At 41.0% G+C, this 27,030-nt stretch overlaps 1 protein-coding gene across 2 annotated transcripts in view; it reads right to left on the reverse strand.

The window, feature by feature from the left end:
• LOC115373085 (SH3 and PX domain-containing protein 2A-like) overlaps positions 1-24,491 on the reverse strand; it is a 49,697-nt gene extending 25,206 nt beyond the window's left edge. For both annotated transcript variants that reach the window (XM_030071329.1, XM_030071328.1), the window contains exons 1-6: positions 24,207-24,491; positions 22,032-22,112; positions 16,371-16,446; positions 15,166-15,242; positions 13,923-14,014; positions 5,446-5,477 (exon numbers count right to left, since the gene is read on the reverse strand). In XM_030071329.1, coding sequence (XP_029927189.1) covers positions 5,446-5,477; positions 13,923-14,014; positions 15,166-15,242; positions 16,371-16,446; positions 22,032-22,112; positions 24,207-24,278 — 430 coding nt within the window. In that variant the 5' untranslated portion in view covers positions 24,279-24,491. The remainder of the gene's footprint in view (positions 1-5,445; positions 5,478-13,922; positions 14,015-15,165; positions 15,243-16,370; positions 16,447-22,031; positions 22,113-24,206) is intronic.
• Positions 24,492-27,030: the final 2,539 nt, after the last annotated feature.

Consider the following 27,030-nt stretch of genomic DNA (forward strand, 5'->3'; position numbering starts at 1 on the left):
TCAAAACATTTTTTTCAAATACTTTAGCAACGCTTTGTTCAAGGAGCTGAAATGTTGATATGCTGAGTGTCAAAAAACTCTGACAAACCCTGATGCTTCAGACCATCACCTGTCCTGACAACAACTGTGTGCAGGGGAGTGCAACAAGAAAAATATCTGGTGCTACTCATGATTCCACACTTTCCTGATCTAGAAATACCACCTCGCAGTTTTATGCCTGCACCAATCAGTCAAGTTGCAGCTTACATCCATGTCTGTCTTTGTCTGTCTCTCATACGATTTGAAGTGAAGATTTTGAAAGAATTTAACAAAAGGTAATAAGTGTATTTTTTGGCAAACTGGAAGTTATCAGTGAATACCTTCCAGTGAGAAGCATGCTGTTGTCACTTAGAGACTATTTATACAGAGGAACAGGAGCCCCCCCTGTCCTGGTTGTCATCCAGGGAGAGGAAGTGAAGAGAGAAGACTCATACACGTACGCTAAGGTCCATATAATAAAAAAAAAAATTGGACTGGCCTCATAACACTTAAGCCCTCTTCAACAAGGGACAAAGCAGACTGTTCTCCCTGGAGAAACTCAGAACCAGGGCTTGACATGAACTATTTGGCTCACCAGACACTGCGGCTAGTGGTTCTCCAAACTTACCAGCCACTTTCCATTTGCACCAGCAGACCAGAAGTTATGCAGTGTAAAGCACTTATCCACTGTTTTACAGTATATTTTATATACTGTACTGTATTATATTTGAATTATACAGTAAATTAATTTGCAATTTGACAAATGTTTGAAACAGCTGTACTATACTTTCAAACAGTCAATAAAATCCAGTAAATACTGAAGCAGTCGGTTTCATCACATTATGTTCATGTAATAAATATATAACTATCAATAAGATTGCCATGCACAGAAGAAATTAATTTGAAAAAATCAGTGATAGTAATCATCTGCTTAAATAGATCAATCTGGCCCGGATGGCGTGATCACAGTAAGAGGTTTCAACTGTTAAAGGGAAGTGGAGAGTCTAACATGCATTTTTTATGCATTTTTCATGCATTTTTACATTTAATTTGAACAAGTCACTGGCAAGAAAATGATGTGGATGGACCAATGGGATGAGCACACAGTGTGCAGGCAGTGCTCATGGGAGTAGTAGTATCATGTAGTACAACATGTACATGATTTAACCCTTGAGCAACTCTTATTTCAGATGCCTTTTGCAAACGACTTTTTTTTTTTGTTTGTTTTTATGCTTTGTTTTGTTTTGTTTGCTATAGAAAAAGCCACCCACTGCAGTGGCTGGTAAGAGTGATGGTGTTGCATGCTACTGCCGAATTCTGCCCACATCTGGTGGGTGGGCGGATCAGGCTGTCCTCTTTGCCTCATTTGGTGGTCAAATTCATTGCAGGACATTTCTTTTCTGGCTTAACCATTGTGCTTTCAACATGATTCATTTTGCATACTTAGGCATCTCTGTTCAAGAGATTACACACAGATTAAACATACAGTTGTGACACTTTTCATAGACGTACAACACACATCAAGCATTCATGACATCATACATACCACATTATATCCTCTGCATCCAGATCTCAGTTAGCAGTACACTGATTTTGGTTTTGCAACAAAATAGACTGATGCATAAAAGAATTCTTCAACCTGTTGTGTTGAAACTGAGGGACCCTAAATCACGTATTAGAGGGCATAAACTGATATTCTGCATTTAAAACATGTGAGGAGTCCCAGGAGATACTGGTAGCATATCTGAGCTTGCTCTTGTTGTGAATTACTTAGAAGAATTATGCAGCAGGTTTGATTTGATTATATAGTTATATACGCTGCTGAGCCAGGCCATACTGCAGCACAGCATGGCACTCTGAATAACCGATTTAAAAAACAGAAAAATAATCTGGCCACACTGTGACAAATGGTCACACTTTCAGAAGCATAGTGGTTTGTATTGGATCAGCTCTGTGCTGGAAGACAGATGTTTGCCAGCTTGCTATAGCCACTCCGACATTGTCAGTGCACAGCACCAACTGGATTTCTGCTCTCAATGCTGTGGTAGTTTTTAAAACTTTTCTACAGTGACTTTGTGGCTGTGTCCTTGCACTGAAATGCAGTGTCCTTGATTGGAAAAAGCATTAGCTGAAAAAGCAAGAATGGCACATTTGATTCTAGCTTGGTTCAGCCCACAAGAGTACAATTGTAAGCTGGCAGTGAGACTGAGGTAATTCAGTATTTTGGGTGCTATGAAACTCATCACCATGCATGAATAAAGGCTCTAAGTTTAGGAGGTGGGATCCATCAAAAGGCTCAGTATTCAGTGGCTGTTTGTCGAGAAAGAGGAGTGTGGCTGCTGAAACAGCATATAGTTGTTTAAGTGTTTGGTGAGCTCTCATCCGTCATAATGATTTCCTATTCCATGCTAAAATCTCATCATGTGCTCCCACAAACAAACACACACGTGTGTGCACACATACACGTGCAGACCTCTTGACCCGCCCTCTAACCCATGCGTAGATTAACCCTTCTCTTCCCACAAAGCATGCACACACACAAACAAATATACATACCCAAACTTGCGAACACCCACATACACACACTAATGCCGCACACACCCACACACACACACACACACCCTATAGGCCCCCCGGGACCTGCAGCTCAAATAAAGCAAGCAACGCTGCACACATAAACACACTCCCTCAGTCCGTGCGTAACACTGAAATGGTTTCCACTTGCCACGTAAACCTCCTCTCCATCTGCTTTTCACATGCACTACGCCCCCGAGTGCTCTGTCTCTTTTTCTCTCTTACTCAATCTTTTTCTAACTGTCTCTGTCTCCATCCAGCTTTCTCTATTCCAATTTAACTTAAGATTAGCCCTGATACTCTAAAGGCAATCAGAGGCAAAATCAATGTTTATAACATCCTAAAATGTCCATGTTTATTCATAAAAAAATGTGTAAGCAATGGGTTAGTCCTAAAAACTTAAATGAGTGGGCATATTCAATCCCCTTCCTTATTGAGGAGTCCTCCCGTGTTCTCGTTATCCATTAAGTATAAGAGAGAAAATTGACAAAAGAAGTATATTGGAAAAAGATGTCTCATTTAACTTGTAGTTATTGTAGCGTGTGTCTTCTTAGTTTCCAATTATCTGATTATGGTTTATGCTGATAAGTGCTTATCAGCAATCAATCCCGACATCTCCATCATATCCCTGTTATAATAGACAGTGTGTCCTTCTATGAACCTTCAGAAAGATAGTGGGTTTAGATATAATGTTGAGTCAGTAATGCTGACTGCTTTAACCCCACAGGGCTCCTCATTTGATTGCAGGGGAAGCTGCAGTTGGAGAACAATGAGATACAGGCCAAGTCTTCAGTCTTACTGAAACCACATGAAGGATGAAATCCCCGAGTAAATAATGCAATTTCCTTTCCATGCAGGTGGGTCTTTTTCAGTGGTCTCTCTCTATCATCTAGTATTAGTGCTAAAATAGTCACCACTGAAGAGAATAATAGAGAAGGTGAGTGAGAGGAGGAAACAACAAGGAGGAGGGAGATGACGACGATGCCAACAGTGACTGATTATCTGTGTGTAAGAGTAAGCTCTTCAGATAGACTGTGATTTCTGCAGCATGCCAGGTAAACACAGTTCCTAGTCCAACCTCCGACCGCTTGCAGTTTTGTGGCCAGGGGCAACATTCTCCCGTTAGGTCCGGGGCTTAGTAAACTCTTAAGGGAGACCAGCACCATGTAATTATGGCAACCATAAGCTGCAGCTACAGCACAAATTCACCATAGACTCACAGTGCACTCTCCCTTCTGTCCTACTTTGAAGGAGAAATGTCAATATTTCACTGCATTAACCCATAATATCCACTATGGTTGCTGTGGTGAAGTGAAAGAATGGAGGTCTCAGTGTTGACTTTGGACAGGTAGTTCCTTAAACTCTCAATTTTACCAGAAAATTCCCCTTCAAAGTTACAAAAACGCATTTTTCCCATCTCGAATAACAATTCCACAAATAATACATCGTCCGTATCTGCTGGTTCCAACACTTCATTGAAGCCACATCACATTTGTATACAATGTGATGTAATATACAAACCCAGCATGCCATTTGTTTTTTGGCTGCACTATTTCACTGAATACTTAATATCTAGATGTCTTGTGCCTCATTTTATCCACATTTTCATTTTGTAATTCAGCAAGACATCTTCTGTATCTGTGCAAACCAGAGGACATGGAATTATCATTTTGATCAGTTGACTTGACCCTTATGTCAAACATGACAAATAAGCCTGATGGGCTTTGTTTGTCATCATAAATAGGGTGCAGCTTATAATCAACAGAGCTGATAATGTATTTGGCATCAAACCATTCCGAATAAAACAGCTGAGTGTCATTTAAATCTGCATGCAAACGACAGACACTGCATGAGCAAATTTCCAGGCAGCCGATCTGGCCACAACTTGAAACCAATCTAATATCTTGCACAGACTGAATGCAGGCTACTGGACGCACACACACAGCTGAAATAAGACAATCTTTCCATTTCCCTATGAAGCTGGAATTCCCTGTTACGTAAAGCTCCAATACCATGGAACACATAATGAAATTAGGTTGGGGTCTTATTTCATTTAGTGGCAACTCCTAAGTGCAGCTTTCCTTCACAGTGGGTCGCCAGCAGCAAAATGAACTTACAGGTCAGTTAGGGAGAATGCCACCACAACTAAGCCATACTTTACTGCAGCAGAAAGCAATTTTGTATCTGATTGCAAGACAAATGTGCTATTTAGTAATGCATGTGGTTATTCTAAGACTGCATGCATGCAAGTGCACGCGCACACACACACAGTCATACTACAGTTGCACAGCTGTTCGCTAAACCTCTCTCATACTTTTCCTGCCGCCTCCCACGCCTGTATCCCCATGCTCAGCTGAGTCACTATCTTTTTCTCTTTTGCTCTTTTTTCTCTCTTTCTCAACCTCTCTCTCTCTCTTTCTCTCTCTCTGTTTCTCTTACACACACACACACACTCACAAACACCACTCTAATACCCGACCCTCGCACAGCTAATGCAGATCATAGTTTCACAAACACCCAAAGCTGTTAACCGTTTAATCACACTAAAGCCATGTTGGGTCAGGATGTGAGTATTAAGTACAGTACTGATGTGTTATCATGCGTTGGATTATTCTGCACTTTACTTTGCTGCTTTGTTCGGTCCAGAGAAAGGTTATCAACAGCAGGGAAGTGCTTTTAAAGTTCAAGCAGTTTTGTGCAATGGTCTGGCAGCAGCATTTCTAACCTTTGAAGATATCAGTTGTGCGTCAAAGTGACCTCATCATCATGATATTGTTGCAGTAAGCGCTGAAAACATTCAACAAAGAGCAATAGGTGGAGCACAGAATTATCTTAAAATTGCAGGTCTCTTACCTGACTTGCGTTTGCCAGATCCACCACAGTCTCTGAAAAGGAAGCAACACCAGAGAGGCATGGTAAGTGTGTTTGTATGGATAAGAGGTCAGAGCACAAGCAGGGCTCACCATACCAGCAATCAGTCATGGAAAAATCTGTGCCGCTAATCAGTCACCAGCCAAAAGCAGTCCCAACGAACAGCCAAACCCTAATTAAGAATGCTTACAGTATTTTGGGGGGTGGGGGATTGGGTGCGATAGAAATGGGTGTGTACAGTAAGCGTGTCAAGAATAGTAACAGGGCAAGTGATCACAGTCAATACACTGCCATGTCTGAACATGTTTGTATGAATGGCAGAAATATAGGGAGATGCAGCTGCCCCTGTTCAACAGAACAGCATTCATTTCATCGACAACAGTGTCATATCCCTTGGAAAGTCCCATTCACTTTTAGTTGTGAAAGTGTCTTTCTGTTCCAAAGCCTGCACTGTACCAAACATTTCTTTCTGAATGGATGCATTAGCGTCAATGAACCCACGCTGTTCATTGACACCCATCTGCTGAGAGGGCTGGAGAGCAGCAACTCCACCCTTCTGTGAGCTCCTGCTTGCATATTTGCATCCACGCACTCAGAAAAGGGAAAACTGACTCTCTTAAAGTAATACAGGACAAGTTACAGTTGATTTTAATCAGGCAGACACAGTTTTAAGAAAAAAAATACAATATATCACACATTTGTTCAACTATGAACTATACTGGAACTGATTTATTAGAATGTACATATTTTTTGTAATATGATGGTAACTGGATCTTTGTACCCAGAGAACATACACTTCAATTATTTCAGTTTGATGTCAATTAGTCATTTAGAAGATTTTGAGGATTTGACATGCATCGGCAATATGAATACAAACTGAATATAATTAAATTCATTCACAGCTTACTTTATTTCATTTTGAGTCAGTTTCATCAGTTATCATACTTAATTTAATACAATTTCATGAATGATATTACTTTATTTGCACTGGAATTACTTCATCCTGACTAACAGAAATGTGTCATACCACCGAGATGTGTAAACCAAAATACTGGAGTCGTGTGTGTGTTTGCAGTAATATGCTCTGCAGCTTGATGTACATGTTAAGGAAGCACTGGCTATCTGCAGGTCCTCATTAAGTTAGCTGAGCTGCAGAGTGAGCACAGTGAGGAGAAACTAGGGTTTGAGGCAGATGGAAACAGACACCTGGCTCTTTAGTGAGGCCAGCAGCAGGACTGGAGCCATGGCCAGTTATGGATATGAGTGCATGTTTGGATAAACCCTGTCAAACATTTTCCAGGTTACAGCCTGTTTGTCAACTCCGTGTTTCATTGGTCACAGTTAAATTTCACAGAAAAAGTAGGATCTCAACTACTTTTGTCACTGCTGTGGTAGACTCTTCTGACTCATACAGTATGCACTGTGGTGTGTATGAGCCTTTTCTTGTTACAACATGGTTTTTGATGTTTAAAGGGAAATAAATACACACTGTTGTGATATTACAGGGCAATATGGCATGTTTTCTGCATTAGAGAGAGTCAGGGAGGTTTGGACTTCAATTAACTGACACACATTGGCATTACATTAATAGCACATCTATTTGAAACGACAGAATGTAGGGTAAGTCAGCCATTGGCAAGTGCTATAAAAAGATCTCAAGTGAAGCAACACTTCTTGCTTAATCAAAACAATTCTGTTGCAATAACTGCATTCCTCTGTTACTTAAGCTAAAGTCATTTTTGGCAAAGAGCTTTTCAATTTCCGAATGCATAAATAAGCATGGGGCAGAGCAGCCATGAGACATTTCCCATCACATATTTGTGTTTCATAAAAAGCATAAAATACATATTACCTTACAGCAAATTCAACCACGCATACATATTTGATTACAAAACTTTACTGCGATATAGTGTAAAAATGTTTACATTGGATGTTCTGGAAATGTCTACATTGTGGAATAAGAATCGCAGAATCTCATTACTTATTATAGGATGGATGGAAAATAAAATGTTACATGCTTTGCTGAGCCAATATAAATAGGGCTGCAGTTTTCATCAGAAATACTGGTGAGAATGCATAGTCTAAGCAGGATGATACAGAAGGCATAACAGACTGCTTATACCCTCTGATACCTCAGTGAGTGCAAATCAGTAATATGTAGTAGCTTTCAAAACTGAAAAAAAATCACATCACATATTGTATGAACAATTCACAACTTGTAGTTCAATTTACTCACTGCTTTTCATGGTGGAAAAGCAAGTGAGGTGAGTGATGAAATCATTTCTTTAGATAAAAGTAGTATAAACACATGGATGAAATACAGTGTGCTTATGGCGTTGGTTTCAAATACCGTTCATTTGATGTAGCTCGCCTGGCAGCTGATCGGCCAGAGAAGTGACAACATGCGAGACAAATTAAATGTTAAACATTTCTAAAGTATGAAATGATGCATTCTGTGTATATTTTTGCCAAATTCTGGTAGGGTGGAGATGAAACTGAGGGAACGATGGAGAGCTGGGGAGAAATGATGGGGATAAAGTGGATGCTTGACCAGCCCTGCAAGCTAGTGACCCTTAGCACTGAGCTGGAATAATATTCTTCCCAGGAGGAGACTGAGCACACAAATCTGGCTCTATGCACTTTCCTCCTACCACCAGTAAAATCTAATAGATGTGGGGAAGGTAAGGGGAGAGAAAATATGTCCAAACACTATTAAATGTTTAAGACTTTGTGCCTGTGTTTTCAGGAGTGGAGTTTAACCTTTGGTTAACTGGAGGGCGTCTTAGAGGTTGAGAGATAGTCTTCATAATTCATCCAGTTTTGATTCAATGCAGACCGGTCCCTGGACATGCATGTGTGGACACGCACGCATAAACACACATACACACACACATTGCAAGGATTGAACACATCGTTAAAATCCAAGTCCATGAGTCCATCCTAAGCTCAAGTTGAGAATAGCCATCTGTCCGTGCATAACTGCAGCTCTGCCTTGGTAGGTGGGCCTACTAGGGATGGAATGTGTGAGATATTAGTCTGTTGCTCACGTTTTGGTTGAAGCCAGAGGAGGGAAGTGTCTGGTCTGCTCCGAGTATACATTAAACAGACACTGCTGCCTGACGCTGACCTCAGATTAACCCCTCCAACTCAGAGGTCAATGGGTCGACGTCATTGAAAGGGAAATCATTATGCTCAACAGTGAGCTGGTGGGGACACAGAAATGATGCAGGATGTGTGTGTCTGTGTGTCCTTGAGATATAAGATAATGAAGCTGCCTGTTTAAATCCACACACACACACACTCTAATATGCGTGTGCAGAGAGAGCATGGATATAAACCTGTGCTCTCTCTCTCTCTCTCTCTCTCTCTCACACACACACACACACACACACACACACACAAGCAATACACTCATACACAACACCCCTAAATCTCCAGCAAATCTTGGTCATGACTGCAGAGTGATGTCAAGGAAAAAGAATGTTAGTTTGACCACATATCAACTAATAAAATCCCTTGAGGTGAAACACTGTTGTAAGATTAAACTAACTGTTGGCCAGTAAAGAAAAAAAACTGTAAAACAACTATAAAGTGATTGAGTGCGCGTGCATGTGTATGTGTTTATGTACACTGGCACAGTTGCGGTCGAGCTATACCTCATGTGCATGTTTGGAAATGTTCACTGGTTTTGCAGCAACAGTATGATTTCATTTTTTTTTTTTTTTTTAAAGGTTCAGTTTCGCAAATCTGATGCAGGCTGTGCAAGTGAGACAGCCTTGTTATCCTCTCAGGCAGCTTTACTCGGCTCCCCATTTTTGGCAGGTTTGTAGTGAGAGTCTTTGCCTTTGCAGGCTGCAAAGAATAAAAAAAGAGCAAAACTCTGTTCCATAGGTTTGATTACAGGATTTACTGCTTTTAGTGTAACTAAATGAAGCAATTTGACCATGAATAATCACTTAAAATGCAACTTGTACGGTCAGATTTCATGTTCTTCCATCCTTCTGCATATGCGGAAGGGCCAAAAAAAAAAAAAAAAAAGCCATGCTTATAATACTCCATCTCTCTTTTTTATTTTGTTTAGAAGCGGTAATTGGACAACAAGGTCCAGAAGGTTTGATCCCGTGAATGAAAAGACAGTTGTTTGACCTCCAAAGTTAGACAGCAGTGATTCACTTTCTACATGGGGGTTAGAAGTCCTTAGCTGCAGAGGATTTGCTGCTTTGATGTTAACTAGAACTACACAGATCAGGATCTTGGCCTCTGTAACTGTGATGGCAGAAGGGACAGTCTCCAGGGTTATGGTGAAAGAAGCCTTGATGTCAGTGTCATGAACTTGTTTCTCTTCCTGCTTTCCTTAAATCCAGAAGGAAATGAGGGAGTTCAAAATGTGCACAGACTACTGATTCCCATTTATCAAGATGGATGGGCCCACAGGCTGGAGAGCAGTCAACCAGGAATGCAAAAATGTGCATTAAAATACTTCTTAACAGCTACCTCTTTATAGCATCCGCATATGCAATGACTGTAGTCAGAACTATGGGGAGCATATTAAGCTGCCTGAACAGCCACACTATCTTTACAACCTCCTTTTTCATGGCCACATGAAATATCAACAAGCAACATAAACATCCTGGTAGTCCAAAATCAGAGATATGAATTCATCTTTCAAAGTTTTCATGCTGGTTGTGTATTGACAGTTGGGTACCATTACGTTGAAGACGACCAGATGTAGATTTGGAGCCAACAACAGACTGATGTTCCAAGGACAGAATACAATCCTCCATTTAAAAAAGAAATGACCATCACTCCAAATGCATGGAATGTGTTCATCTATTGTTAAAACACAGCAGCAGCAGCAGCAGCAGCAGCAGCAGACAAATGTGCTCATGGCCCAGGGCTGTTTTAAGAATGAATGAAGACATGATGGTCCGTGCATATTAAGTCTTTGCAATTGGATTGCTGGTCATTTCCTCTGAATGCAGCATCCATTGATCCTGTTATTTTTGTGCATGCTGTTTCCCAATAGAATGAAATCTGGCTGACCTGTAGTACCACGTCTGAGATACGACATGTTGGGGCTTCTAACCAAAAACTTTTGCAAAATCAAAGGACATGCAATCATAACTACCTCTATTAGGAGCTCTGATGTAACTGCTTGGATCCATGTTGGGAAAATGAATAAAGGTATAGCAACATGTCACCAAAAACTGAAAAAGATAAACAAACATAAGCCAACTGGCATGATTAAGCTAAGCCTATCTGTACAATAAAATAATTAATTTTTTTATATTAAAAACTAAAGAACATAGGAAAATTCCAATGCAGATAAGAAAGTAGTGGATGTAAAGACTTCATTAAAAAAAACACATCCAGACAAACAGTTTTTTTTCATGTATTCTTCTAGCAAAATAGTTTAACAGTTTAACTGATCTCAAAAATATCAATACTGTAAAATTGCCTCTTCTGATACAAATTGCTCTCCATAATTGCCTTTTTTTTCCAAACTGAAATGGTGTGTCAAACTGGAACTGCATTATAACAAGCTGGTGATATGTAACAAATGAAAGATAATGAAAAATTTCTGCTTGCATTTTATCTCCGGCCAGTGCCATCCATTTTCACAATGGGAATCTAAATTCAACAATTAGATATTCTCAGCATGCATTCCATCACAGCCAGTCATTGGAGGTGCTGTTACCATGAGAAGATGTGCAGAGAAAAACACAGCCTTTCTGACTCTTAAACCGTTGATCTTTAAATTATGTCAGGTTTGAATGTTCAAACAAGTTCAGTTACTCACTTCAGACGATCAGTATCCTGCTAAGGAAAGCTTGTTTGCAGACTGCTGTGTGCACAATCATGTTGATACTAGTATTTCAACACTTAAAGATATACATTAATCAAAGGAGAACAAGCAATTTATAACCCCTTCTCACTCTCCTCAGGCTTAAAATTTCCCATTTGGTTTCCACTTGGGTAAAAGCATTAAAGATTTTGTGGCCGGCACTTCATGCAGGTTTTTCTCATGGACATTACCACAGTGCATATATATTTAACAAACCTGCCAGAGTTGCACTGTCTTCAAGATGTTAATCACAAAGACTCTAAAAAAGGCCGACATTAAGAGTGTAATTGGGCTATTAAACACAGGCCAGGCAACATGAATTTTTCAGAGCAGAAGTGTTTATTGCCGGGGAGTGAGTATGATGTGTGCATGTGCGACTTCATCATTATTACAGAGGACAAATCACTTCAGCTGAATAATGCTATTCTATCCTCTATGTACAACACCACAGACACACACACACAGGCACACACGCGCGTGCGCACACACACACACACACACACACGCACGCACGCACACACACACACACACACACACACACACACACACACACCACACACACACACACACACACACACACACAGGCACACATGCACATAGATACACATGGTAGTGAAGTTGATGCTCAAATGAACACCCGCCCTGAACATCTCTTCCAGGAGATAAAACTCAATCACATCCACAATTACAATCAGGCAAAGGCTCTCAGTTTCACACAAATTTCTACTAATCATCACTTGCACTTCCATCTTTTGTTCAAAAGAGAAAGAATCCACCTCCTTGAATGTTCTAGTCAAGACTCTACATTATGAATTTCCAATAGCACCAATCACTTGTGCTGGATGGAAGAGATACACAGTGTTTTCTCAATCCCTCTTACATTTTTAAGAACCCCACACTGATGCATGGCTCCCTCTTGTGACGGAACAATATAATGGCCCTTTATTTTTCTATGCTTGCAAAAATGTGTGCAGTGCAATCTAAAGGACCATTAGATGGCAGCAGTGGATGAAGTGCTGTCTAACAGCTGGTAATACCTTGTGGCTATTAGCAGAGAGCCAATAGTGAAATGGGTCTGAATCATATTTCAACAAGAAAATATAACCAATTGCATCATGGAATCAACTTACTTGGTTACATCACTGTATTCGGGCCATGCTGGACTCAGTGGAGAACAGCTGGACTTTTTGCTGTTTACAGCGAGTATACATCAAGTTTCTCTTACTAAAACTGCTGACTGAGGGCCTTTATCAACTCATTACTACCTGAGCAGCAAAACTGAGACCAGATCAGCACTGTTAATCTAATAGGATTAAAAGGGTTTTTTTTTTTTTTGGAAACTGACTTTGATCCTGTTATCCTATAAAAGTGGATTTTTTTCAAGAACTTAAAAGACTTTTCTTCTCTTTTGTTAAGTTTGATGTTCAGGCTCTAAAAAGTGGTGTCACTGTACTACATTGTCTGAGATAGCTGTATATTCATTTTCCGAACCTGATTTCAATATTATACATTTCTCAAGACCATACCTGTTAAATACAGTAAATTAATAAACAAAAAAGCTTGTCAAGCTTTCAAATTAAATGGCAATGGCACCGTTTCTTGATCTTGATCTTGAGAACTTGTGACTCAAGCTTGAATTTTGAGTCACAATTCAAATTCCAAGCAAAATAATATAGGTGAATGTCTATTTTTATCCCAGAATAACATCCAAAAAGTCACTTTGAAGTGGTCCAGATCTCCCACGTTCAGTGCTGTGAACCGAACATTTGGGTGGTATGGCTCTGAGACATAAACATCTCATTTTAAGCTGTGCTGGGCCATCTGAGAGACTGAGGGAGGATCTCACTTTGAAGTGGGATTATCATGTATGTGTATTTTAAAGGAGGTTAGATTGGGTGACACTAGTGGTAGCAGAGAGGCGTTCAGGACATTGTTCTGCACATGTTATTTTTCTCCCACAACGTCTCGGCATAGTGCAAAAACAACATACAGCGTTGAACAGTCATGATTTTGGTAAAGAAACATAGTTTCACAGACATACAGACATTTTTGCTTTCAACAAACTCAGCTGAACATAAATCACAGGCAACAGCAACAACAGAGAAAAACCCTTAACCCAAAGGCTATCTGACACCCATTCAAGAGGACGACTCTGTAATTGCTCCCACTCTGACTTTGAGCTGGGTATGACAAATGAATGGGTTCAGAGCCTCATCTGCCCTGAAACTTGAACTTAGCTGCCCTCTCATGATGCCACTAAACCTTACGCATTGAGACGGGGGGATCAGGTGTCACCTCCCAGATATCATCATTAATAAAACACAGTGCCTCTCAAGCAGCAATCAATCATCTCTGAGACACAGCAGAGCCTGCGGAGCCTGGATGAGATAGTGTGGGTGACAGGCATCTGTCCCAGTTGCTGAACTACACACAAAAAACACATCCACACACATACACTCAGCCACTTTTACAGCCTTTTTTAAACTACTTTTATAACCTGCCAGAGGGCATTGTTTGATATCCTTACCATTAGGGCCAGTGAGGTGATTCTAATGCTCAATGATAGCCTGTATAAACAGGCTGATGACTAATGTATACAATCAATAACACTCACTCTTTGGGAGGGTTGAGGTCCTCTGCCTTGGTCTCAAAAAACTTCAGAACCTCCTCGCTCTGGGAAATGTGGGAGGGAAGCTTCATCAGAGCCTAAGGGAGGGTAGGGAGGAAGACAGCAACTAGTTTACTCAGTGCATTTCCAGACACACAATGGCAGTTCCTCTGTGGCACACATACTGCTTCGTAACAGGCCACATATCCAAAAGTGCTAGTTTGGTTTGAATGGCAATGAGTAATGAATACGTATTTAAGCTCGTCATTGTATGGTCAGTCCGATGGGAGTACGAAGGACAGACTTGGAGGGCGTGGAGGGGAAGGAAGAGGGTTCAGAGCCCAGAGGGAGGGATAAGACAAAGGAAAATAGATGGAGGGTGATACAGTGCAATCTTGTCACTGTAGAGAGGTATGCATTTAACATGAGATACTTCAAACCATGGCATTAGAATGGGAAAAAAGGTCTTTAAAAAAATGCATAGAAATCTTACACTTAATTTTACCCTCACACATTAAGCATTTATACATAAACAGCTAACAAGTTACCAAATGCTTTCTAACACAATTTAACACAATGGTAAGGATATATAACTTTTAAAAATGAATTCACAGTTTAAGATGTGTTAACGGTAGCAATATATGTGCTTTACGCATACATTATAGCGTGTTAGAAAGCATTACTGTTTATACACTATTTTTAAATGCTTCATTTGGGGGGTTAAAATAAAGTGTTACCACTTTTTGTGGGAAAAAAGGTAACACTAATGTTGCCATAGTTGGCAACCTGCCTGCCCCACATTTCCTTCTCTGACCTAATGAATAAAAGAAGGTCAGGTAGCCAGCTGCATTCACTACTACACATTACTACACGTCTGCTGATTCATTCTGGCTCTGCGGATGCTGCTTTTGCCCTCTGCGCCCCTGTTTCCCCCACTTCCTTGATAAGCTGCCTATTTACACTGGCAAAAGGAAATGACCAGTGCAGATAGAGCTGCTGCTTTCCTGCTGAGGCTGGTGGAAGAGATACATGATGAGGTCTGCTTTGCAAATGTTGGGGAAAATATGTGCAGGGAGTATGGTATAAACATAAACCACAGATAAACCAGAAGTAAGCACCAAACATTTACTGCCTGCAGCATCATCATAATAATTTGAGGGGCGTCAGCAATAAAACAAACACATTATGGACTCAAAGAGTTCATTATGGACTCAAAGAGTTCATTTTGAGACATGAGGCTTTGTCTTACTTTGCAGTAGTTATCCAGGTGTTTCAGTCTTTTGACAGCGACATCTCTTATGTGACTTCGACGAAACAAGACTTTACCTAAGGCAAAAAAAAAAAAAAAAAAAACACACACACAAAACACTGCCTTTTATCAGCAACTATGAGATTTTCTTCCTGTTCTGACTTCCAACACAATGAATTATGAACAATGTGCAACCCTAAAAATATTAGATTTAAGTATTCAGCTTTTAGACAACTGAAAGAACTTATTAAAAGGTCTGCATGGTTACTATGCATTTGTAAAAGTACCAGTGGAATAAAAGTAGGAAAAACATCAAGGAATATTACTACAGTAGAATCTTGTAGTGCTGTCTTGGACATTTGCAATTTACACATCAAAGGAGTGATTTTTTTAAGTGACTACCAAGTAAATGCACAGGGTATACTTAGTTCCGAGTACCAGAGGTTGAAAGCAACTGTTTCCCTGCATTTGCTAGAAATCACTGTATGCCTTACCAATAGCAAATTCAAACAAAAGTAAATAAAAGAAAAGGTTTTTTTTTTCATCTTTTGTAATCAGAATCACCGCACAGGCTTGAGTCTATAAATAAATGTACTCCAAAAGCTATACAATGCATAAATCTATTAGGAATGGAGCAAAAACATGGACTTGATTACTTTCCTTTAAAGTATGATTTTAGGGAAACTGTCTTCTATTATCAGTGTCTAAAGGCATAGAGCCCATTTTCAAATGGTGATTATTTACCTCCCTGTGTGTAAGTGAATACAGTACACACCATGGTGGGCTTGAAGAGAGATCAAAACAGCATTAACCAGACTAGAGCTGTGCAGCTTGTGTAACAAAGGAGCTCTTCACTGCACTACACCGCTCTGGGCCACACTGAGTTTATCAGATTAGACTAATCGTTCTCTGCCAGCCTCCTACTTCCATGACAGACCACAAACTCATTTGGCTTGGGTTGAGCAGAGCAGATTCTAACACAATACAATGTGGTAGGCCATGCTATGGAGCATGTAGGAGTACCAACAAACATCTGTTGTTCATGGAAATGTCTGCAGCCCATTCTGTTGCTTGTATTTGTAAAGCGTGTCAGCACTATAAGCTCTTGAATGGAAGCAGAGTGGATGTGAGACAAACTAGTGAGAGTTTACTGGTAGAAAGGTAAAGTTTTGTTCATGTTATGTTGTACTGTGGGTGCTTATCACCTGGCAAAAAGGGTATGATCCTCTTTTTGGGGTCCTTCTGTCCTCCGTCAATTGGAAATTTGTCAAGGATCTGCATCTAGAAAAGCGACGGAGAGAGTGAGCTAGGTGGCAGACATTGAACAGAGCATAACTGAGCAAAACTGAAAAACACCCATTTTTAGCCACCACTCAGCTGCTTTGAAGGACAGCTCGTGAGGAAAATGCCACCAAGCTAAATGGCCAGCAATCATTGTCAGCTGACTATTTGATGGCTATAAAACAAGAATCTGCTTTCATCTCGCACAAGTTTATCAGAGAGGGTTAAAAGTGAAGGAATCTGAGATGAGGACACCGATAGAAAAACACGAGGGTCACAAACTCTCCAGGAGTAGACAACCCCCCGCCCCTACCATGCTAAATGACTGCAATACAGGGTGCAATTACTGTCCTCTGAAAGGCTACTGTGTGGTGTAACTACACACAGGGTCACTTTGATCTCTGGAGCAGTGGACAAGGTTACGTCACCCACACTCATCTGAAAACGCTCTCAACAGCAAGTTCCACATGAGAGGTTCACAAAAAAGTTCAGGGCAGATAGTTAACACTTTGATGTGTGAACTATTCAAGCACAAAAACAAGTGGAGTATACATATAGACAATTTATACAGTGAAGTCCAGTGTCCAGAGTCCAGTTATAGCTACAGAACGTATATTGTGTTGTCTTTTTTGATGACAGCATGCAAGCACTGTCTTCTCAGTGCAGCAATTTGTGTTTCAGCCTGTGTCCATTCAGATACATGTACATATGTGCACGTGTCCCATGTGTACAAGCAAACCTGTGCTGTGTCATGCATGATGTATGAGTACATTTTGTTGAGTGCCTAAGAAGCATACTGTAAGTGGCTTGAATGTTAAGTGTATGTCCATGTGTGTTCGTATCATGGCCACATAGTTTCTAGTTTCCTTGTCTAATAAATCATAGCAAAGCCCTGAGGTAAATGAATGCACATGAGAACATCCTACAGTACAGTGAAAGCACGCTCGACATCCAGATGTAGCTCCGCCTTGGTTCTGCCTTGCCTTGTTCCAGATGTGCTCTGTTGAATGGCAACGGCTGTGAACGGCAACCTAAAGCACACTCATCTAGAATAAGGAGACCGGGAGACTAGTCTCAGTGTACAGAGAGCCAAAAAGAACCAGGTGGACAAACAGAATCAAGCCTGCTTGGAGGGTAAAGTTGGATCCAGTCTGTCTGGGTCTGTAGGAGTTGTTTGTGGGACTTTTCCAGTCAGAGGTGGTGTGGTTCTCTTTTTGTGGTTCTTTCTTTTTCTCTACACGTCTGCTGCCTTTGCTAAAACTCCAAATCTTTCTGGCATTGGCATTTCCCCCCTCCTCAGAAATATAGACAGCAAAATGAGGAGTGGTTTCCTTTGAAGCAAGCAGCCATGATTATTGTGTTTTGAGTAAAAGGTAAAACGCTGAACATAAAGAACTGCTCTGGTTAACCAAAGCTGTCTAAGTAGGCAGTAATGCACAGATCTGCTCATGAAAGGAGTTTTCGAAGGAAGACCACCAAATATCTACATAGACCAAACTATTTCGTGTCCAGATGCAACAGCAATAAATGTAAAAATCCTACTACGCTACTATTGGGTAAACAGTACATCATTGTACAGTATGTTTTCTAAAATCCACAACTTTCACACTGTTATTTTAACAGCATGTAGGAGAATTGGTCATTTTATTGTTTGTATGACACACTAAGCCACACGCTCATCAAGTTATCAGTTGCTCTGCTGGATGTAGCAGTGTACTCCCTCCAAGCTGGGAGCATTCACTCAACACCTCCAAAACCGCCCAGGCTGATAGAGAGGCTTCTCATCCAGGAGCGATGATGATATCCCCCCTGAGGCCCTGCCTGGATACACTCACTGCTCCACAGGACAGGTGGGAAAGCCGTCCCTATGGCAACAGCCCAACAACTTGGAACAAAACTTGCAGGGCAAAAATTTCTCCAATTTCAGGCACTTCTAATGCAGCAGCTTGAAGCTGTATTTGCACTGCATTGCTTTCCTAAACTCTGTGCAAGACACTGCAGTGTAAGTTGTGGTGTCAGCCAAGTGTTCCCACTGGGAAAATGAACATGTCTGTGTAGCAACAGGTGTTACGATGTGGTCATATTTCCATGTCTTTTTCTCTGGGATTTGTACTTTATAATCAGCACTGTGAATAAATGGTCTGGAAAGAAAGTGCAACACACATGCAGTCACCAGATGCATCGCTGTTTTGACATTATGACACTACAGATTTGAATTATTGAGACAGAAAAACCCAGATAGCTTCTGTATAGTATAATGATAATAATTTGAAGCACTCAAACTTAATTGCACTACTCAAGGGACAGGAGTGGGAGAGACAGAGAGAGGGGGAGAGAGACTGCAGTGTGCAGACAAAGAAGCTGTTCTGCACAGAATCTCAAGACAGGAGGAGTTTAGAAGAATGTTTGAGTGGGAAAACAATCGAATTCCATCTCTGGATTGTGTTTTGACATCCATCTGACATTTGTTTACTGCAGAGAGATTATCTGCAACTGCCCTCTTGGTCAGAAAATATTTTTATCCTACTTGGAGACAATCACGTTTTATTGTGCATGTATGTATTGCTGCAAATGCTCCACTGGCATTATTACCAGGGAGACAAATCAGTTGAATAATATATAGACATTTGTATGCCTTTTGTGGTGCTGAACAGCTGCTACACAGGGGAAGAGTATTTACATTCAGCAAGCCCTTAAGAAATTCACCTCATCACCTTTGGGCCATTTATCTCTGCACACCACTGGTTCAATTAGCCTTGGTCAGTTTATTGATTCAGTAATCCTCCACTTCAGGGTAACATGAGTCTGTCTTTTACATTAATGCTCAACCATTAGTCCTTCCACCCTCGTATGACTGCAAAGTACCTCAGGTTTGATAGAGGAGTGCATTGAGAAAAATAACCTTGTTAAAGGCCCAGCTTAGGTCGAGAATGTAGGCCAGACAAATTACAGTGCAGACAGGGTAGAGCTGACCCTGGTCCAATTCCCCAATCCAAAAATAATGACGACTAAGGGATCTTTGGAGGAGTTTCTATCCAAAAGGAAACCAGGCCAGCTTGCGCACTCCACAATCCCCCTGTGGTATGCCGTGACCCATGTGCTCTGTCCTCTGTGGTTGAAGGGTGTGGAGGGGGAGACCTTACTCACTTCACTCTCAGGATAAACTCTGTTTGACACACTGACCAATTCTGCTCACGTCAAACATGCGTGGGTCAACAACATTTTCCTTTGACACCAGAGCTGGCGTTTGCTGGAAATCAGGCTCAGCACTATTCTACGTAAAAACAAATAGATCAAAATACGCAGGATCTTGCACATGTATTACAAAGAGTATGCGCGCTCTGAGGTCAGCAAAAAAGGATGAGGAAAGGGGGAATCAGATGAAAAGGACATGGGATTCTGGTGATTTATGATGATTGCTTCCCAGAGGGGCAGTAACAAGTTATGAAGAGTGCACTAGAGAGGCTTGAAACATTAGGGGTAAGTGCACTTTAGGACATCATGCCACTGCAAAGAGATACTTTATCCTTGCAAGACAAACAGCAAAGCTTCTTCATGTTGGCAGAGGGTTTTATATGACCAGCTGCGTAAGGTTGATGTTAGACAGACATCACACAAATTACCAGCAACTGGCTAAAAGGTATTTCACAAGATTCCTGTGCTGTGACCACTCTTAGCTTTTGACCAGGCGCAACATCCAAAACAACATCAGGCTCTCATTGCATTAGTTCATTTTGGATCATTGAATACCAAATGAGATCATGGTCATACTTGTCACACAGAGGGTGTAAACTGTGTTTCTTTTCCGTGTCAGCTTCAAGTGCACACTGAGCATGTAATTGAATGCCACAGAGACAAAGAGCAATGCAGTGTTTGAAACCAACTGTAGGTGTCAGCTGGCAGACACACAAACAAAAGCTGTGTGTCTACTTGGAAAAAGACATTTTATGTAGCAAACACTTTAGTGGATGAGCAGAAAGATAATTAATCCAAGGCACGAGGAAAGTGAAAACTAAAGTAGACCGTCATTGTGTAATATTATTGAAACGCAAGTATCAATACATAAGACACATGCTGCGCACAATAAACTGAATATAGCTGTCAAAGAGACAGCATCTTCCCTTCATTTAGACTGAGCACAAACTGAACACTAATTTACGATTAAGCTTAAAGGGCATGGTAATTTCCTGGGTGCTTTACATGTGCAGTAGTGCGTATCTATGATCCAAGTTGCTGGTGACCTAACATCTTCCTGATTCTGACTTCCTCCCAGTCTTCATCCAGTGTCTTCTGGGATTGGCCCTGTCAGATCCCAATCTGCATCCTTGTGCTTATCACACATCTCACTGGCTGAACTCGTTTCCAGAATCAGATGTAATCAGATTCTGAATCAAGCATTGAATCAAGCGCCTCTTGATACGTTATGACAGCATCATTATGGGAAAATGTTTCTTTTCGTGTATGCTTGTTCACTTCAGTTCTAATACTGGATCGCCATACTGCAATGGCCTGTGTGTTATACCCCAGACACCTTATCTCTGGCCATATGACTATGTTCATATAAGCTGTACAACTAAAACACACTAACCCCACCCATTCTGTATGGACAGCTGCTGGCTGTTGTTCTTTGCTGATTTCCATGGCCAGGCATACAGACACAGGCAGGAGGGTTATATGGACAAGATTAATGTTTACAGAGACAGGAGAGAAGCTCTGTTTCCACCAAACAGAGCAGGGCAGAATTTTCCTGGCTATTAGCATGAGACCCTGGAACAAAGGGTTTCCTCTGCTGCCGTCAACACAGTCAGCCCACCAGAGCCACAGAGCTGTGGCGTGCAGCCTGGCTGAGTGGGTTGAGTGGGTTATCTGAGAGGAGCCAGACTGCCTTTAACAAGGAAAGTGCATGCCCATTTTAAGCACAAACTTCTCATTTGTCTCCCCATACTGTTCCTTGGGCTACTTCTACCATCTAAGGCTTTGTTTACAATTGTTGTCTGACAAACAAGCTAGAGTACAGACGATTGGAGCCTGCGCGGTTGAAGTGTAAACTTGTTTCACAGTTGGGAAATGTGGACATTTTGCTGAAATTTCACTTGGATTCTTCAAACTAACTGAGGAATAACTGTTTCTCATGCTGACTGAGGTCATGTTTTCCTCTCGCTTCCTCATGTGAATGAATCTGATGCATCTGCTCACAGGATTTCCCCCATTTCCAAATTTCCGCCAAGCTCCACTGGTTGTCAATGAGACCTTTCAATGGGGGGGCTTCCCCTGGTTGGTGCATCACTTTATAGGGAGCATACTAAACACACTGAGGCTTGCATCCCAGCCACTGACCAGACCGCTCATCAAAAGGTCAAAATGACCTCATAGACTCTAGTATGGCCACATGAACAGGAAACACGCAGGCCAAATGAACCCATAATGTATACAACTTTGTTGCTTTTGGGCAATCTCTCACCCAAATGCAAACATGTAATAACATGACTAAGTCTCAGTTTCCCAAATGTGAAAAAAACAAGTCAAACATTAATTACAATCTCTTAGGCTTTGAAACAGTACAAAAAAATATTTAGTGACCATACCTGTAGATCAAAGAATTTGCTGTATCTTCTGTAGATGACATGTGAAGTGGAGTCGCAGTAAGTGACATTGATAAGGTACACCTAGTGAGAGAAAGACAAACATAAACAAAGGAGGGCCATTAGGAACAAAGGCACTTTGTAAAAAACACTGCGGCACCACTTCAGCTTGAACTACCCTAACGACAAAAAGTGCATTCCCTCCTGACTAAACTTCAAGAGGTCACCAAAGGTCAGATAAACTCATTACATCTGTCTGTTTCAGATACACATTGGAAACCTGCCAAGGGGCCAGTAGATTCTAAACTATTATGTAATTTGTACTTGCTGACACATTCAAACATTTAAACTCATTTAAGACGAGAATAGTAAATGGTATGCATGATTTTAACTAACTTTGCTCTGACTTCAGTGCTGGAATATTTAAGGACAAAGAAAGATGGTGAAGTTTACAAATGGCTCTACAGTGTTATGTAAGTCAGGGCCATGAAGCTGTCATTCCTAGTGCACAAACAGTAAGCCAAAAAAATATGTGTTGGTATGGTAATCACTAAGATTGCAGCACAGTGTATTGTATTTTCAGTAACATCTTTGCATTTTACTTTGATGCCCTTGCCTATGCTCTGTCTGAGGAAACAAATGTCACTCCCATTATGTCAACATCTTTATATACCCATCACCAGGACTAACAAAAGGGAGGTTTGTTTACTCAGACAGAACCTGAAATAGAGATATTATTTTCCTACTCAGACAGCTACATCAGGCAGCCAGTCACATAACAAAAGACTCCTGTCTGAAGTTTCCCCAAAAGACACTCAGAACATGAGTCTACATTATATGGCCCACAAACAATTGGGCACGCCCTGAGGTTTACAACAGATGCCTGAACCTAATGCCCTTCCATGTCAGCGCATGGCACCGAGTGGTTAGGAAAGGAACATTTACACATGTGGTAACAATCTGTAAGGACAGTGGTTGCCCGTTTCAAATCAAGTCTTCATTTTACAGCAGTTCGTTACAGAAAGGAGTGCGCGGCCGGGCGGAACGAGCTCTCCTGCAGCTCGCTAATTAGATGCAGACAGCATAACCCAATGCTCTGAATTTAGGATACAATACAGTTCAAAGACCTTATCTGGTTAACACTACCATGTAGAATCCTCCTCATTCCTATATAGTCATCAGATAGACAAGGCGTACATAAAAATATTACCAATGCAATGGTAGAAACACGTAATCATATCTCATGCATAGTTTTGTGAATGTTGCAGCTGAAAATAACCTCAGGGAAGGATTATGATAATTGCACAATTCGGTGTAGTGGGTAATAGGCCAACTACTAACTTACTCGTAACTAATTTTACTGATACCTTATGAATCTATGCATCATTGCTTTTATTTGCCAACAAATTACGCGATTATAAATGATGTTTTGCACACAGCCATATGACGGTACACTTTGCATGAAGAGTGCAAAGAGGATGGTTTGCAGGTACTTGTTTTGGCTCCAAGTTTTAATGCGTGATGTGTAGAAATTCTGCACAAACTAATGCCCCCTCCATCAGACCTCATGTCTTCTGAAATCGTGGCCGCAGGCGAGGTGGTTTCAGTCTGTAAACAAAGATTAGTTGCCATGCACTCTGCGGGCTCCAGTGCCCCGAGTCCCTCTCCTGGAAGGAAGTCACACTTGAACCTTGGAAACAAAAGACAAAGGGTTGCTTCTTTCCTCTCTCTCAAACCGGATAAGCATTTTCAGTTGCTTAGCTCATAGATAATGCGATTTTATTTTTTCCCTTCTCGTCTTCCCCCCTTGGGGACTTCCCAGTCAACCCCTCACCTCCAAATGCCTCTATCCCAAGGGAAAGTCGCTGCTCTGTGCTTATGGGCCTTCGGGAGCCCTCCTCGACAAGAGTGGATTGGCTCAATTGATTGTAACTCTCCGGTTGATGAATCCAATTGAACCTGCTGCACTAATTGATTTGTGTAGCTCCATGGAGACCTGAACTGTCCTACCATCATGTCCCAAGAGCTTTAATGGCATTACTCAAGAGTATGTCACTAAGGGTAATGCACTCAAAACTTTAACAGCAATGGCATGCAACGTGTAAATCTGTGACTTTACAGTGGAAGAACATCGTATTACGTTAGAGTCAGAAATGCATTAAGGAGAGGACAACTTACATAGTGTTTAGATGGATTCCTTCTCTTCTGCACATCCACAACTTTAACGTCAAGGACAGTTCTGAGTTGCATCTTGACGAGTCAAATGTTATTTACACCAACAAACACTTGTGAACGCTACACGACAGAACGGTCACCATGAAATCGCTGCTGAGTCTCGAAAATCATGGGGGGGCAGCCTTGTGAAAACAATTTCCTTGGGACAGCAAAGTTGATAGAAGAAGCAAGAACGTCTGCGCACTTATTGGCTACAGATGTATCCATGAAATGATGGTGCCAGGCGGTCTAAGCGCTCCTGGCCATGCTCGGACCACGCAGAAGGATATTCTGTCAAACACGACAAGGCAATAAAACAGGCGTTTAAACAATCTTCTCCTCCCTCAAGAGGGGCTGGACCTCCGGAGCAAAGCACGGGAAGGACAGCAGTCCGTGCGTAAAAGTCAATTTCTGGGGCGTCCCCCTTTAAATGGCAGGCAAACTGGGATCTTATAGGCTAGTGAGGCCAGTCGGTTTAATTTATAATCTCTCTGATCAATGTTTTTCCTTAATTATCCCACATGAAACAGTCGTACTAAACTAAAATGTCATGATAAAATAAAACTTTGGCGGGGGCAGGTGTATTAGAGGTGAAAAGACAACATAAATACTGATTAATAACAACATTAACTGAACTGAGAAAAAAAAAAAAAATATATATATATATATATATATATATATATATATATATATATATATATATATATATATATATATATATCTACAAACATGATGGGAAATGGGCTGGTGGCATTAACTTGGCTGATGTTGCAGTGTTGCTGCCTTCATGTGTTCCTGTAACCTCCCACTTCTCAACTCTCCCACTCTTGAGTCGCTCCTGCAGGGCAATTGTCTCTGGTAGCATAAGTAAAACTGGCCCCGTAAGAAAAGTAGTTTTGAGTCGCTCTTGTTTTTTCCTCTAGACGTCAAGCGACCAAAGTTTTTTTATGCTGCAATGGAAAAATAAAAATAAAATCAGCAGTGGTCATATAATTCCCACTTATTATTATTATTATTATTATTATCCCCAATGATAAAATGTTCGCCTAATTTTATTGTAGGCATGTCATCTGTTCTAATAAATAAATAATAAAGTAATGAACTCGATACTAAAAACGATTTGCAAAATACTGTCTCTTCAACATCAAGGTAGTGAATCAAGTCGCCTTGGCTATGGAATAGGCTATAGTGTCAGTAAAGAGTAAAAATGAAATATAGAACAATACAGATTCATTCACATGGTTGGCTATGCAGATGATTCACAAAAAGAGCACACGTAAACACGTAACCCTTCATGGCATTTCATTTTGTTTGATAGTGATAGTAGAGAGAGGAAAGACAAGGGGAGATAGATGCAGCCCCAACACACATCACCTTTTTCTCGTGACTTCCTGGGGTAGTTCACATGACCAATGAAAATAACGATATTTCCAATAGGTCTTGAACGCCACATAAAGTAAATGACTTTGCTTCCTCCTAGCGGAGCAGAGGAGGCAGACGCAGCAAGGCGCACACTGGACCAAAACCCAACCTCCATCCACTGTTCAACTAACGCTTTTAAATTGGTTAAAGAGAGCCTGGGAATTAATTTTCTCGAAATGTGTTTAGGGTAAGGGTGTGGGCTTGATGTGGGTAATTTGCGTGCTTAGGGACCATTTTCGGCTCTGTCTGAAACTGTCTCTTGTATAAAATACAAGAAAAGCAATTAGGCGATGCTCCGCTCCTACACCACTGTGTTAGACACTGACAGCAAATTCCCAGGTGGTGGCGCTACACAATGCAGTGTTAGGTCTCTTCTTATTAATTTAAATGCGCAACAAGTAGTGGTTTGTGTTTCCGCTGCCAACATACATTAGTGTCCGCCCAACTTCTCAGTACAACATACCAGTAGTGTGGTAGACTACCCAATGATCAAAACTGGGGTCATTTTGTTGTATTTGTCCTGATAAAGCAGTGTTCCCAAATAGGACTTTTTCTTTTGCTGTGAAATTTGAATAAAGGCCTACTAAACCTTTTTGTAAAGTTATAGTTTCAATTAAAGCTATGCATGACTCTAGTATACGGGAAAGGCGAGGAAATATATAATTTGCAATAAGATGCGACTGCTTTTTGGATTTTATTTGTTGAACTGAGTAGCATCACGTCCTCATCAATAATATAAAACGGCATATCATGGCCCTAATTTGGGCTAAATTAGGTTACAGTGGAACAACTTCCATTTGTTTTTTCCTCTTCATGACGACAACAGCCCAAGCCGCATGCGTGGTAGAGCCGAGGGGGCTGAGCACATCTTTTTGACAAGAGTTTCAGGATACAGATACCGCTAACCAGCCGCGTCAAGGTAAACACACACGGGCAGACTCACGCCGGAAATTATGAATTTTTACCTTCAAAATAAAGGCACAAAAATGCGATCACTATGTTTTTACAACAACAATCAAACAAATCATCAGCATTTTGAACTGGTCTATGCTAAAATAATTATGTAGTGTGAACAGGACATGAAGCAACTGCAGTTTCATTCAACAGTCTGTGAGAAATGGGAGGCTTACACTTAAAACATCAAATAATTTACATGCTTGTTCTCACGGTTTTTCCTGCTGACATCAAAGCTAAATTTCCACAGCGGCTATTTCGTAAGACAGCGACGTTGTATGGCCATCACCCTACCTGAGATAACGATAAATTCCACCTTTAAGCGTTTCACCGCCCACTGTAGCAGATAACGGTTTTATTTTGGAAATTTCGACAGGAAGTGGTATTTTTAAACTAGCGACTTGACGGTGGT

The sequence above is a fragment of the Myripristis murdjan genome, chromosome 15 (genome assembly GCF_902150065.1).
Source record: "Myripristis murdjan chromosome 15, fMyrMur1.1, whole genome shotgun sequence".
Lineage (NCBI taxonomy): Eukaryota > Metazoa > Chordata > Actinopteri > Holocentriformes > Holocentridae > Myripristis > Myripristis murdjan.